Source organism: Trachurus japonicus, chromosome 22 (assembly GCF_045865225.1).
Source record: "Trachurus japonicus isolate A0001 chromosome 22, Traja_1.0".
NCBI lineage: Eukaryota > Metazoa > Chordata > Actinopteri > Carangiformes > Carangidae > Trachurus > Trachurus japonicus.
The window spans coordinates 4673953-4690027 of record NC_140928.1 but is presented as its reverse complement, the minus strand read 5'-3'; the positions used below and the strand labels follow the sequence as shown (position 1 = coordinate 4690027).

Below are 16075 nucleotides of genomic sequence, written 5' to 3'. Positions count from 1 at the left end.
AAGTAATCGAACTGAGACACAGCTACAGTGTTTCTCCTCTGCAGGTTCTTGTACCTGTTCCACGTTTCTGGAGCCTCATCCTCTCGAGAACTTCCTCGAACTTGGCGTGTTTGCTCATGTTGGGGATCTTCACGTGCACGCTCGCCCGCAGGCCGGTGCCCAGGTTGGATGGGCAGGTGAGGACGTAGCCCAGGTGCTCGTTCCACATGAAGGCGCTGCCCTTTGCCTTGAACAGGTCCTCAATCTGAACAGAAACAGAGTCAGAATCGGATTTATTGGTCGAGTGTGTTGACGAAATTTGACTCTGGTTTGCATTGCTCTCTGACGTTCACATAAAAGATGTAGAACAATAACAACATCTGAACGATAAGTTAAGAATATTAAGAATAATAAAAAAAAATAGTTAAATAAAATAAGTTAAATAAAATAAAGTGGACAGATGTACTGTACAGTCACATAGAGCAGTGGTGCAAGTAGATAATGAGGTAGTACCATGAAAATAAAGAATAATTGCTTGATAGATATTTTTGTTATTAATGATATGTAAATGGTTTACATGTCTCTTTCTGTCTCTATATAGATATGTATATATCTCTATATATAGATATATATTCTATATATATACAGTTTTTAATTTCCTAGTTTTCTGCATTATTTGCTTTGTTTTCCATTAAAGGCCTGAAGTTTGCCACTCCACAACACTAATGGGAAAATGTTTTGTGGACTGATGAATCTAAAATTAAATTTTTGTATTTTTTAAAATTTATTTATGAATTTATTTTGTAGGTATGGTGCGAAAATGGCACTGCATACGAGCATGTAAACACCATCTCTAATGTGAAGTATGGTGGTCAGCATGGTTCTTTGCCGCCTCAGGGCCTGGACAGTTTGTCATCATGGAGGGAAATGAAATATTATAACTGTTTGTGTGATATTAGGTTAAGCACATTGTGTTTGTTTATACTTGTGACTTCGATGTTGATGGGAACACATTAAATGGCCAATTAATGCAGAAAACTTAGAAATTCCAAAGGGTTCACATACTTTTTCTTTCCACTGTATTTATATGAATTATTTACAGCAGGATTTGTATTGACAATATTTACAGCAGGCAGGATGTGGTAACGTGAAGACCAGGCTGTCAGACACTCGTGTTGTGTGTAATAATGAAGACTAATGATGAGTCGGGGTGTTTCCTGTTTCCGACCTTGGTGAGTCCGGTGCAGAAGCGCTGGAACACCTCCTTCATGTTGCCTCCTTTCTGCATGGAGATCACACGCAGGTGGTCCTCCTCGTTCACCCACACCAGGAATGTCTTGTTGTCGTTGTGCCTGAAGACACAAACAGAGGGTTCAGTTTCCTCCCACGCGTCCTCCTGGAAAACCTGGAGAATAGTCGACCAATGTGGACCAATGGAAAACTATAGTGACATAGAGCTGTAGTGGATGTGGTTTAAAAACAAAAACAACATGTTTTTGTGTTGTTCTATGATACATTTGTCTTTATTTCTAATCATGTAAGAGATGATTTCATAGATAAGTCAGAGCCACAGACTGCACATCTTTAGATCAGACTTCTGGGGCTGAGAGAGGAATAAACATAGAATCAAACTTGTTAAATGTATAAAATAAGATACAACTGTCTAAAAGCACACTTGTATAAAGCATGAATGGGACGAGGGATGTGTAAGTGTTTGGAGTGATAACATGTCTGTCACACTGAAAAAACTCAAAATCTTTCCAAGAATATTTGTCTTATTTCTTGTCAAAATGTCTCATTTCTAGTCAAAACTCATCCCTTTCCACTTAAAATAAGACTCATCACCTAAAAATTAACTTGTTTTTAGATCATTTTCACTTGTTTTAAACACATTTTCACTTGAAATAAGTAGAAAAATCTGCCAGTAAAAGCAAGTTTTTTTATGCTTGTAATAAGAAAGAAAAACTTGCTCCACTCTCAGATTTTTCTACTTATTTCAATTGAAAATATGCTTGAAAGAAGGAAAAAAGTGTCTAAAAACAAGCTAATTTTTAATGTGATGAGTCTTATTTTAAGTACGATGAGATTTGTTTTGACTAGAAATGACATTTTCACTAGAAATAAGACAAATATTCTTGGTAAGATATTTGAGTTTTTGCAGTGCTGCAGACTGTAGCAGCTGAAAATGTCCTGGAAAATGATTTCAAGAACCCTGCTCCAACAGATGCAGACAGAGATTTACAGAGAGGAAAAGACAAAGCCTCTCACCAGATGCCCCTGGCGTCGGGCCAGTCGCGGGCCATCCCCGAGGCCAGGACCAGAGGAGCCACCGGATTGTCGAACAGGAAGTGGTCGTCGATGAGCTGCTGCCGCTCGGCCTTCGTCATGTTCTTCAGGGCGAAGTATTTCCCCTTCAGGTCTCCGCTCAGAGAGTCCAGAGCTGCAGGACAGATGTTTGAAAAACATGAAAACCTAAAAGCATAGTTCACCCAAAATTCAAATTCCACTCATTATCTACTCCCCCTCATGTGGACTAAGGGCTGGGAGAAGTTTCAGAGTCCTCCGTGGCTTCTCTGAGTTACAGCGGGGCTCCGTGCAGCACTGCATGTCCATATGACGGTAGCGAACGGAGCTCACTTTTCTTTGTCCAAAAAGACACACCAAAAAACATCCAAATACCTCCATAGTGCTCGTCTGTAATGTCCCTCTTGTATTGAAGCCCCAACATGAGAAATTGTTCCGAAAAATATTAAATGAGTCTATATTTTGAGCTTGTTTGTAGCGGAAGCTCCCAGTGTTGCTCTGCCAGAATCTCGCGCGATTGGCGGAGCCGTGAACTGGGTGTCAGTGCAAATCGCGCGAGATTTGGACGTACCAGGAAGAGCAGTGCTGGGAGCTTCCGCTACAAACAAGCTTAAAATATAGACTTATTTAATTTTTTTCAGAACAATTTCTCATGTCGGGGTTTCAATACAAGAGGGACATTACAGACGAGCAGCATGGAGGTATTTGGATGTTTTTTGGTGTGTCTTTTTGGACAAAGAAAAGTGAGCTCCGTTCGCTACCGTCATATGGACATGCAGTGCTGCTCGAAGCCCCACTGTAACTCAGAGAAGCCACGGAGGACTCTGAAACTTCTCCCAGCCCTTAGTCCACATGAGGGGGAGTAGATAATGAGTGAAATTTGAATTTTGGGTGAACTATCCCTTTAAAGGTTCCAGCTTCTGAATTGCAGGAATATTCTGTTTCCTTTGCCTGATGCTGTTTAGTAAATGAACTTGGGAAACTGCAATGACTTTATTGTAACTGATGTTCTCATCAGCCTGCTTTACATTCAATGTGCTGTTTCTCCACCTGCTGCCACCGGAGGGCGCTGTCTGCTGCACTAAAGGCTTCACTTCTCTTGGCCTCAGATACTTCAGCTTTATTATATAACGATCACTGAGCTGGAGACATTAATCTACAAATCCTGCAGAGTTCCTCTTTAACATTTTAGGAGTGCAAGGAGAAAATTCAGGGGCTCACACTGTAAATTAACTTGCAAAACAAATATTCACTTTTCATTTTCATTCATGATCCTCACACACACACACACATCGACCTGACACCTGTGATGACAGATTCCAGATTCTTTGATTCGCTCCATTCACGTTTCACCAATGTTACAGTAAGTTTTTAGTTAGTTAGTTTTTCTCTGTTTCTTTTTTGTTTGTTTGTTATTTTCTTAAGATAGATAGATAGATAGATAGATAGATAGATAGATAGATAGATAGATAGATAGATAGATAGATAGATAGATAGATAGATAGATAGATAGATAGATAGATAGACAGACAGACAGACAGATACAGTAGACAGACAGACAGATACAGTAGATAGATAGATAGATAGATAGATAGATAGATAGATAGATAGATAGATAGATAGATAGATAGATAGATAGATAGATAGATAGATAGATAGATAGATGTCTACTGTATCTGTCTGTCTGTCTGTCTGTCTGTCTGTCTATCTATCTATCTATCTATCTGTCTACTGTATCTGTCTGTCTGTCTGTCTGTCTGTCTGTCTGTCTATCTATCTATCTATCTATCTATCTATCTATCTATCTATCTATCTATCTATCTATCTATCTATCTATCTGTCTACTGTATCTGTCTGTCTGTCTGTCTGTCTGTCTGTCTGTCTGTCTGTCTGTCTATCTATCTATCTATCTATCTATCTGTCTACTGTATCTGTCTGTCTGTCTGTCTGTCTGTCTATCTATCTATCTATCCATCTATCTATCTATCTGTCTGTCTGTCTGTCTGTCTATCTATCTATCTATCCATCTATCTATCTTACGTAAATTTTAAGGGCAAAAAGCCTCCATTTAGGGGCAGAGTGAAGCCCTGTCGCCACCGTGTCGTCCTCACCTTCGATGGAGAGCTGCTCCACAGCTCGTCTCTCTCCTCGGCTGCAGTGTGGCGGCAGACAGTACCCGCGGATGCTGCGGCCTGTTCGGACTCGGGAGCTCAGGACGTAGTTGGGGTCGAGGTCGTCGCCTCCCTGAGAGAGAACGACACACACACACACACACACTAGTTAGTTTCTTTGTTCAGGTCCTGGTGGTCGGTGGCTCATTTCTTTTTTTCCTCTCCTGGAAAAAGAAAAATTGAAGTAGCATTTTTTTTTTATTATCTTTTTTTTATTATTATTTTAACTTCAAATGCAACAGATCTGTTCCAGTTACATTCCACTCTTTATATTCAACATTTCAACCCCAGAATGCCCCCACTGTTAGGTCAGATATAAGATTATAGTCCATTTGTCTTTTATAAGGGCTCCAGACTGTCCCTAAATGGAGGCATTTTGCCCCTAAAAGTTGAGACAGTGCAAGTAAATGTTTCATCTACTTGTGCATGTGCAACCAGTAAATTTGCTGTTTGTTTTATTTTAAACACCATTTAAAGGTCCAGTGTGTAATAATTGTCAAGGTTTATTGGCAAAGTCTGAATCTACTACCCATGAATATATTTATACAAGTGTATAATCGCTATAGAATAGAATCCGTTTGGTTTTTGTAGCTTTATAATTCTTCTTTTATATATACAGTACATATAGAGAGCCTAAGCGGAAGCAGGAAGTAACGGTCACCATGGGACCTCAACTCTGAAAAACTCGCCATTCAAATGAACGGGACTGAAAGTTTTATTTCGTGATCCGTTTGAATTGCGCCATGAGAAAAAAATATGACCTCTACTCTACCTGTTTAAAACATCACATTTCATCCCGAGAAATCAGCAGTTTGTTGTAAAACTATTGTAAAATAAAATTCAGAAGAATCCGTAACCAGAAAGACTACAGGTCGCGTACGTGACGTCACACACCAAATGCCGCCCTTTCCCGTGTCAGTTGGTGACGTATTTTTTGTGGGACACAGATCTCTAGTCCGTGGAGCAGTCTTTACACAAAATACATTCTTCTGTTGCCGTTTTATGATAAACGGCTGATTTCTCGGGATGAAACGTGATGTTTTGAACAGGTAGAGGTCATATTTTTTTCTCATGGCGCAATTCAAACGGATCACGAAATAAAACTTTCAGTCTCATTCATTTGAATGGCGAGTTTTTCAGAGATGAGGTCCCATGGCGACGTTACTTCCTGCTTCCGCTTAGGCTCTCTATAACAAAGGTCTTGCTTTAGAGAGTGTCGCCATTTTGCGCCGCCATGTTTGTATGGCAGGCCGAACGGAAAATCCAGCCAGTCAGAGAGCACGTTTCAAGAGTTTCACATTCAGATATCACGTCCCCCCCCCAAATTTTACACACTGGGCCTTTAAAGGGCAACTTCGGTTTTTTTCAACTTGGGCCCTGTTTTTATATGTTTTTCTGTATATGTGAGTTATGGATAATACTTTTATTGAGGTCGCTCCAGTATTGAGCCGGGCAGGCAGCCTGCAGCCCAGCTAACGCTCTTGCACGGGGCAAGTGGCTCCCGTCAAAGTTCGCCCTATAAACGGGCATTTTTTTCACACTGACAGGCTCAGATAGTTACAATGAGTGTCTGACAACATACTAGAAAGGAGAAATGAACGTATGTGTCCACCTTTAGCACGTCTCTTCTTCTTCTGACTGGCAGTAGTCATCCAGGTCAAAGTGGTCACAGCAGACCCTGTGGTCGGCATGGTGACGGTGCATCGACAACAAGAGTGTTAGCATCCATTTGTAGCACATCATTGTAAATCCTTTTTGGATTTATAAAGAGTGACGCTCCAGCTGAAAAAGAATATTTTTTAATTAATCTCATTTTAATTCTTGCAAAGTTTTATATCCACAAGTGTAAATTTGCCAAAGTAAAACCCATTTTTTGTGTTTTCATGAAAGAACTGGAGGTGTATTTCAAGTCAGTTTCCTCTGCTAATAACAAGAAAGCTATCAAAACTATAAATCTGTGCTCCCACTTTAATATCTTTAATTCAATTTAATTTCCATTGCTCATATCCCCTGGTGTGTCTTACTTTTTTTCTTCTCCTTTTTATTTTATTTATTTATTTATTTTTTACTATTATTTATTTCTATTTATGTATGTTTTTATTTTATTGTCACGTCTATTTGTTATCCAATTGTTATTAATAATGATGCTCATATGGTTTTATGCACTGTTTATGTATTTTGTAAAGCAAAAATAAAGTTGTAGCACAGCTAACTGTTAGCCCAGAGCGATAGGTATAACAATGTTATATCTATCGCTCCGTGTTAGCCCTAACTTGTGAAAGCTCTGTGAAAGCTGCGCGAAGAGCAGCCCAACATTTTGTTGCTACAATTTGTAAATTCTCCGGTCGTCTCTCTTCACCTCAGTCAGGTAACAGTATTCCCCACCGGTGTTTTGCCACGGGTTATCGAGAGATTTCAGAACGAGATTTCTGGCGTGGTGAGATTTGGACACCGATCACAGCAAACAGCGACCTCCAGCTAAAGGTTGAGACTATTACGTTCATTTCTCCTTTCTAGTATGTTGTCGAACTCGCATTGTAACTATCTGAGCCTGTCAGCTTGAAAAAAATACCCGTTTATAGGGCGAACTTTGACGGGAGCCACTTGCCCCATGCAAGAGCGTTAGCTGGGCTACCGGTCCGTGTACGTTTCGTTAGTTTGATTTTTCCTTTAAACCGAACTGTCAGAAAACGAAAGTCAGCTGGTAATTTGGTTTTCCGTTTCAAACCAAAATCCAAAAAACCACAATTCAGGCTGTTTTTTTCGTTTTTTGGTTTTTGGTTTTAAAACGAAAAAACGAGGAAACCAAAATCAAATTACGGTAAAATTTTGATTGTCTTTTTGTTTTTGATCTTAAACAACACATTAACGCCGATGACAGACCGGAAGTGTCGGAACTTCAAAATAAAAGCCCAGTGAATTGCGTTATAGCCACAGACTGTAGATGAATGGCCTATAAAATCTTTCTGTCTCTCTGTCTCCATTGCGCACGCTGTAGCGCTTCGCTTCCACTCAGTCAGATCATTTTCACAGCGGACTTCTGTGACGGCTCCACCATGTCATGAGACAAACATGCAAGAAGTAGCGCAGTTTATTGTGTTTCACCGGCGAGGAGCTGTCATTACGCGCGACCATTACGCACGGCGATTCCCCTCATCTAAGCTGCCAATAGAGTGCCCTGTGCCGGGAAGGGAGCCTGATGAAATCCCGGACTGTAGCCGAGGTCTGGGACTGGATCTCATGTGACTGAAAAGAGTAGAAAAGAACCATAAAGGGGCCGCTGCCACCTGCCAAATATGCCCGGGGTTGGAGATCTCAGGGTCGGGTTGAGTCTCTGAGAAGAGCTGGTCTATGACCCAGCCCCATGCAGCATTATTCCATAAGGTGGCGAACGTTACTGCAGCAGATCGTAATATAGCTATATTCCTCAAATAACAAAACAATCAGTCAGTATTCAATTAATAGCCGGGTCTCATATAATGGCATTCAAGCCATAAAAAAATTTAATTAATTAATCTGCCGCCGCCTGGGACAAACTGAGGAGGAAATGTTCAGAAACTCTTAATGGACTGTCTGTGAAGACTGACTGGAGTGAAGCTGACCTCATGTGAAAATGCTCTGACTGACCTGGGAGCGAAGCGCTGCAGCGTGCGCAACGGACAGACCGAGGCACGTGAGGAAGATGAACTAATGATGAGCTTGGCCGCTAATGTGTAAAAAAAAAACACAAAAAAAAAGAAAAAAGAAGATTTCATAGGCTATTTATAGGTTACAGTACAGTCTATGGCTATAACTCAATTCACTGGGCTTTTATTTTGAAGTTCAGACACTTCCAGGCTGTCATCGGCGTTAATGCGGGAGTGAAGCTGACGTGACCTCACCCTCTCAGAGAGGGACAGCCTGTCCGGAGCCCGGTTGGGACCGGAGACGGGCCGCAGAACACGTTGTGAAAATGATCTGACTGAATGGAAGAAAAGCGAAGCGCTACAGCGCAACGGAGACAGAGACCCAGCGCAGCGAGGAGAACAGTACATGAAAATATGAACTAATTAACGATCGGCTTGTCACTCATGTGTAAAAAATAAACACAGCTGTGAAAATGTATCCATGTGCTCAAAACACAACATTTACAAAGAAAAAAAAAAGATTTTATAGGCCATTCATCTACAGTCTGTGGCTATAACGCAATTCACTGGGCTTTTATTTTGAAGTTCCGACACTTCCGGTCTGTCATCGGCGTTAATGTGTTGTCTATGATCAAAAACAAAAAGACAATCAAAATTTTACCGTAATTTGATTTTGGTTTCCTCGTTTTTTCGTTTTAAAAACAAAAAAACAAAAAACCAGCCTGAATTTTGGTTTTTTGGTTTTTGGTTTGAAACGGAAAACCAAATTACCAGCTGACTTTCGTTTTCTGACAGTTCGGTTTAAAGGAAAAATCTAACTAACGAAACGTACACGGACCCTGCAGGCTGCCTGCCCGGCTCAATACTGCAGCTACCTCAATAAAAGTATTGTCCATCACTCATACAGAAAAACATATGAAAACAGGGCCCAGGTTGAAAAAAAACGAAGTTGCCCTTTAAACATGGAAGGGGCAACTCAAGGAATCTGGTATCTGCCTGACACGTAATGACAGATACCAGATTCCTTGACACACGGACCACACACATACCAGATTCCTCCTCACAGAGGATCATGAATGAGAAGGAAATGTGAATATTCGCTGTGTCGATTTACAGCATGCGCGCTCCTAAAATTTTAAAAGTTAGGGGCCACTGTGCTCCGAGTAAAAAAAATTAAAGTTAGTCTGGAGCCCAGCTGTTTTAGCAGTGCAGCGTTTATCCTCGCTGTTGGTAGTTCCCCAGATAGCACACATACGTCGTGCCGACGTATTCCCGACGCATCAAGTTCCGTCGCCAAGACGTCGCATGGAGAGCGTTTGCTCATTGGCAAGATGTCGCCGAGACGTCGGCCTTTGATCGAGCTCGACCACCGGCCGACGTCTCGGCGATCAATAAAAGCAGGAGCGGGAGCGCCAGGCGCTCCATATATTTAGCCTATAAATAATTCATACGACCTTTATTCATTTAGGTCGGGCCTTTTGAACTATAGGTAGCCTACAATATTCTACAATCCTACGTAATAAATAAATACATTATAATCCCTGTGTGCTGCATGTACAATTAAGAGGCAAAAGTCAAGTTTAAAAAAAACTTTATTCATGCTTCACTCAGGTTAGGCTACAAAACAGCATAAATTCAATCAATAAAACCGTCATCAATAGATTATAACTTGTGAGTCCTCTTCATCAGCATCTCACTCCTCGAAGGCTCCGCTGGCCCCTGACGAATCAAATATAGGCTCCCCCTCCTCATTTCATCTGCAGAGGCTGAGAACTGCGGTGAGGAAGAAAAAGAGGAGAAAGATGAGGAAGAGATGTCAGGGCCAGAACAGCAGAGTCACGGAGTGTCTACACGTACAAAGTGTGTGTGTGTTAATATTAGAAATGACTGAAGAGGGACAGGTTTTATGACGTGCTCAAATAAATCAATAACAAAGTCATTCAAAAAACACACTTTTGCGTGTCTGGTTAGCGTAAGCACAATGATCTGCTATGAGTAATATGCTAAATGACAACACGCGCAAACCGCAGTATTTAAATGAGGGTTTTGCGCGTAACCGTTTCCGCCATGGAGAGTGTGGACAGAGAGCTGGATGGATACAAACGCAGAATAAAAATTTGATCCAACGCATTAATAGAGAGAGGGACAAATAAACATATTGTGGAGCTGCAGCATAAGAAACGTATACAAAACCTCAGCAAAGGGTGAGCTGCTCTGATCAGTGTTGAGCAGCAGCTGCAGGTAACTGGGAGACCTGCTGTCATTCATTGAGCTGGAGCTGCGCGCTATGGCACAGAGCTCAGGTGTGGGACACTCAGGCCACACTCGGATCTAAACGCGCTGACCAAAGGGATCACAGACGGAATGAAAGCGGTGACGTCTCTCAGCCCCGGTCCCAGAGCTGAGCAGCCAGGTACTGGAGAGGGAGGAGAGGAGAGGAGCGCACTGGACGAGAGAGATGCGGCGTGCGTAACGGCGCTTAAATTACTTTGATCGCATGATCAACAAAGCTATTTAACCATCTGAACACAACTACTGGGCTCATCATTCATCACATGGTTATGTAACAGCTTGGCCTGATGGTTTTATATCGCAAAGCAGAAGAGGACAACGATATCGCTGCTTTCCTGTGCGCACTGCGCAGCTCTCAATTTAAAGGGCAAGACGGCGTGGTTTGGCCTTTAACTCGTTAATTATTCCATTAGTCCAGTTTCTCCGCGAGCCGGTGCAGGTGTCGCAACGCATCACCTGACGGCGATTTTTACAAATGTATTGACTGATCGATAACATGTTAGAAGCTATAGACTATAACAAAAACAAAAAATGCATCACATTTTTGGGTATGCCAGCTTCCTCTGTGGGTGGCACTGGCACACTCGTGGCTACGCCATCTCAGCTGCCTACAGCTGTTGCTGTTACTGTTTTTAACAAAGACAAAAACAGCGCTTGATTACTGAAAGGCAAAGCCCGTGTGGCGCTGGCAGCGGCCACAAATAAGGACGCACTCACACGGGCCAGTTGTTCCGTGCTGAAGCCCGAATGCCCCCTCCCCTGTCCCTCGCTGGCCCGCACTCACACCACCTCCAACCCAAGCTGCTCAAGCACGGTTGCCTCCGTTGATATATAGAGGGATTAATTGTTTACCAACACGGTGGATGTGCGCTTTAACCTGACTGCAGAAAGAACGGAGCCTTTAAACACCAGTGGTGATGAGGCGCTGACATCAAGGTGGTTGTGTCCACACACCCGTACTGGTTTATGTGACTTAAAGCAGAAGTAAGTGATATATTTGTGTTAATATAAGTCTTAAATAGTTATATCTTCCGACAGCAATCACTTACATAGAGTGTTTGGACTGAAACACGGGTCTGTCAGTCAGGGCCGGCCCTGTACATCTGGGGGCCCTAAGCAGGATAAAATTGGGGGCCCTGCCTCACAGTGTATCATCACATATTCATAAAACCAGCTACCGTATGCAACCCTTGCATATTTTATTGTACCTCTATCAACATGATGGCGAGCAGATATTTCATTACTAATTAGAGTCTAAACACTTAAAGCTGTCTAATTGCACTTGTCATTTTTTCTTCTACTTTGTTTTTGTCTGAATGTTAATGTTAATATTGTGAATGGCAATAGGTGGCTCCAAACCGGCAGTACTTTTGATGTAGCAGAAAGATAAAAGATTCTACAAAAGATTACAGTTTGAACAGATTTATTTTCTTTAAATTATCTGTACAGCTAAATTCTAGAACCCTTAAAACAAAACTTCAGTTGAGAAGAAGATAGAGGATGTTGGTTGGTCAGCAGCATCATCAGCAGTAACCATTGGAGCTGTGGAGAAGATTAGTAGAATTTTTTAGCCACTTTACACACAATTTAATTTTCCAACAGAGATAAACATATTGTGGCAACAAACAAGAAACTTACCAACTGTATGACTGGAACCAGCCACAGGGGATGAGGATGTGGCAACATGACAGCCATTAATAAATGGGTGATTGATCCTTTATCCCCTCACAGGAAAACAGCTGTTATCTTTTCACTGTAAACAGACCTTAAAATCAGCCAGGACATGTTAACTGCAGCAGGCTGGTATGTAGCAGCTAGCCAGCTAAGTGAGCTAACACAAGCACCGACATGTTTTTCGGCTAAACGTACATCTAGTAAACATAACATTAATTAGCCTTACCTTGTCCTTGTTTTTTTTTTCATCCTTGACCTTCTTTTTCCTATTTTCCGCACCTGACGGATATATCCTTTTGGACATCGTCGCTGTCCAAAAGCTAATCACCTCCTCGCAAATCGCGATCTCAGTGAGTGAGGGAGGGAGGGGGCCAGGGGGGAGAGAAGGGGAAGGGGTGGTGCGCGCTCGTTACCGGACAACGGCCACAGTCTGCGTTACGTTTACGTATGCGTGTCACGGTCATTGTTGCCAGTTGGGTCAAGGGTTACACTTTGTCAGAGACGGTTAGACAAATGATTGAGCAAAGTTTGGGGGCCCCCTAGTGGCTGCGGGGCCCTAAGCAGCTGCTTAGTTCGCTTATAGGGAGGGCCGGCTCTGCTGTCAGTCCCTCTGCTCTGCTCTGAGCCGAAGAGAAAACATTTATCGTATCCTACAGTTTTTATCCAATGAGGAGAGAGAACGGCATGCAGGGCTGTGTGTGCAGCCAAGGAACGCCGTGAATGTGGTGACGTAGCGATGAGGACTGTTATGGTGCGTTCAAGGAAACTCGTATTTTTCCGACCGTGAAGTGGTACCAGTTCGATCTGGTACGAGTTCACCGGTCGGAAGTTACGAGTGGCCGTTATAGTGACTTTCACCGGTAAAACAGGTCGGAAAAACACGAGTGGGTTGCCTGAAACGCTACAAAGTCGTAAGTTGTGACTTGAAGCTGTAATTTACGATTTCAAAAGCCTGCCTGGAACGCAGCATTAGCGAAAACGACCGGACCACTTACTTCTGCTTTAAGGTGACATTTCGGCGCAGGAGGGAGTGGAGCCTGGATGCGAGCCAGTCTCCTTCAACCATGCACGGAAAAGGAGAATGATAGGAAAGGTTTTTCTAATTTATTGAGAAACGATGCCCACGTCAGCAATGCATGACAATAAACATGTGGTTCATTTGTCCCCTCAAGTTACATAAACCAACACAGCGTGGACACACACAACTCCGCTGACGCCGGTGATGTGTAGAAAAAGTGTTTCCATTACACTTTTGCGATACAAGTTTGTATCGATTCGTCTCAAAAACTAAAAACTTTTTTGCGATATTTGAGAGTTTTTTTCGAAATGTAGGTGTTTCCATTACCAGTTTTTAATTTCGATATTTAGGTTTTGCGCATTTCAAGGGGTAATGGAAACGCACCTAGTGACAGTTTCCTCATCACTAAACTTGAACCACCATCCTCCCTCACTCACGTCGTGACGACAGGACAAAGCCTTTTGGACATAGGCTACCTACATTATATTGTAGCCGATATGCTGTGTTTTCCTCTCTGTATGCCTCTCGTTTCAGTTTTTGCCCCGGTCAATCATCTGGTGCGCATCCGCTGTTTATCAGGTGCTTGCTCACTCGCTCACTGCTCTGCAAAATAAAAAGGAAAAAACACGCCGCGGTCCGGCGGAGAATTGGTAAAGAATTAAGGAGTGCTGGAGTAAACAATGTGTCTTATTTAATGACCAGTGAGATGACAAGTCTTCGTGGTTGCTGCTCTGTGCAGTGTCCGGTCTTGTCATAAATCACTGACAAATCAACCTGATTAAATCTCAGCAACAATCACACTCTCAAGCCCTTTCCCTCTGCCATCGTGTAAAACTTCACTTCCCTGCCTCTGACTTTAAGGTTATTTTTCTCCACATTTCTACAGTAGAATGCCACCAAAATGATACCAGAAGTAGAATAAGACCCCAGGAACAGTATGCAAAAGAAATGAGGAACACACCTATGAAGGAATTGATGTGAGGTAAGGTCAAAGGTCAGCATACTGTAAATGGGTTTTATTATAGGGGTGACTTTAAAGCAGATAACAGCGGCACGGCCGTTTCGGCTAATGCTGTGTTCAAGGCAGGCTTTTGAAACCGTAAGTTACAGCTTCAAGTCACAACTACGTCCTGTTGTCTGTGAAAGTTCCCTATAACGGCCACTCGTAACTTCCGACCTGTGAACTCGTACCAGATCGAACTGGTATGACTTCACAGGAAGGAAAAACACAAAGTATGAGTTTCCTTGAACGCACCATGAGTTAGCAGCCCCCGCCCTTGTCAGGCATCAATTGGTCCTCGTGCTACGTCACCACATTCACGCGCATCCCTTGGCTGCACACACAGCCCTTCATGCCGTTCTCTCCCCTCATTGGATAACACTTGTATCCCACAAGGAAAATTTTCTCCTCGGGTTACAGCAGAGCAGAGTGACGGAGAGACTCGTGTTTAGGCTGAAATACTTCATGTAAGTGATTGCTGACGGAAAATAGGACTATTTAGGACTTATATTAACAAAAACATTCCACTGATATCTGCTTTAAGGTTATTTTTCTCCACATTTCTACAGTAGAATTCCACCAAAATGATACCAGAAGTAGAATAAGACCCCAGGAACAGTATGCAAAAGAAATGAGGAAGACACCTATGAAGGAATTGATGTGAGGTAAGGTCAAAAGTCAGCATACTGTAAATGGGGTTAAGTCGGCCGGCCTTATGCCCGGGCAGCAGGCCGGCCAGCCCCCCCTCTAGTTCTGGAGCTTTTTTTTTTTTTTTTTTTTGCTTTGACAACGGCTTACCGGTCCCGTCACTTCTACCTTTTTCCAGCCAGATAACGTCCAATAGAGGGAAAAAAATAGGACTTAACATTTTATTGGTGTCGGCTGTAACCGTTATGTTAGGATAACTAACGTTAAGTTAAACTAACGTTAACGCCAAATACAGTTATAAATAAGCTGGCACCTGTGCTGGTAGCCTATTATTTCGACCGCGTTGTACCTCGCCACTCACCGGAAACCTTTAACTTTTACAAAATAAACGAAATAGGCCTAACTTTTCTTTTTTTTTTGGCAATATATCCCAAGTAACTTACCTGAAACGCACTCCGTCGACGTCTCTGGACCAAACTGGCAGGAGGTCCCGCCGTCTGTGGGCAGGTCTGCGGCCGACTTAAAGCCGACGCACCAGAGACGTTTGATGAGCTGGCACAAATGAGTATCAAATTTGAAGATATTCGCCCATGGGCCGATGCTTGACAGATGTTATAAATTATAGGGCCGACGTCCAACCTCAGGCCGACGTCGGCCAGACGTACGTGTGCTATCTGGGTCCAGGTATGCAAACGTACAAGAAGCTTCGACGCCATTGAGTCTTGGAGATGTCAGGGAGAGGTTTCCAGCATGAAAAAACTTTTTTTTTTGCCGCTGTCAGACCTGTCAACCATATTTAATATTGTTTTATTGTTTTCCCCTGAGATCCAAACATGTGCAAAAGAGACAAAGCTTCGCTGGGGGCAAAATGATTTAATGTCTATAGATGTTATCTGCTCTGTGAGGTGTGTATATATATTAGGGCTGTCAGAGTTAACGCGTTAATCGCGATTAGATTAATTTAAAAAATTAACGCGATTAAATTTTTTAATCGCGGTTAATCGCGGCCCATTTTGTCCTCTGTCTGCTGGACTGGAGGACTGGAGTGTGGGACCTCCAGTCCAGTAGGTGGCGGTAAGGCACCTTCAAGTTGGTTGCTACACAAATATACACAGTCTAACATATATCCACAACTCTATCCATGGCGATGTATTGATTTTTTGACGGCTTCTGTTGTCAACAAATGCACATGGCCAGGCAGAGGCGTAGCAAAGTAAAGGGCAATTTCCACTGGATGCAATTCGTTTCAATTCTGTGTGAGTTTCATGCATCATGTGTTATGATTAGGTACTAGGCCTGCTAGGTCTGGTCTAAAAGTTGTTTGTCTAGAGATTATAACACTTTGGAGGGTTGAAAGTCCAAA

The 16075-nt window shown here is 42.6% G+C and overlaps 1 protein-coding gene across 2 annotated transcripts in view; it reads right to left on the bottom strand.

Moving 5' to 3' along the window:
- The window catches only part of LOC146963273 (creatine kinase, testis isozyme-like), a 205431-nt gene that overhangs the window by 184095 nt on the left and 5261 nt on the right, over window positions 1–16075 (bottom strand). For both annotated transcript variants that reach the window (XM_085767436.1, XM_085767435.1), the window contains exons 3-6: window positions 4395–4527; window positions 2248–2419; window positions 1208–1331; window positions 55–244 (exon numbers count right to left, since the gene is read on the bottom strand). In XM_085767436.1, the coding sequence (XP_085623562.1) occupies window positions 55–244; window positions 1208–1331; window positions 2248–2419; window positions 4395–4527 (619 nt within the window). The remainder of the gene's footprint in view (window positions 1–54; window positions 245–1207; window positions 1332–2247; window positions 2420–4394; window positions 4528–16075) is intronic.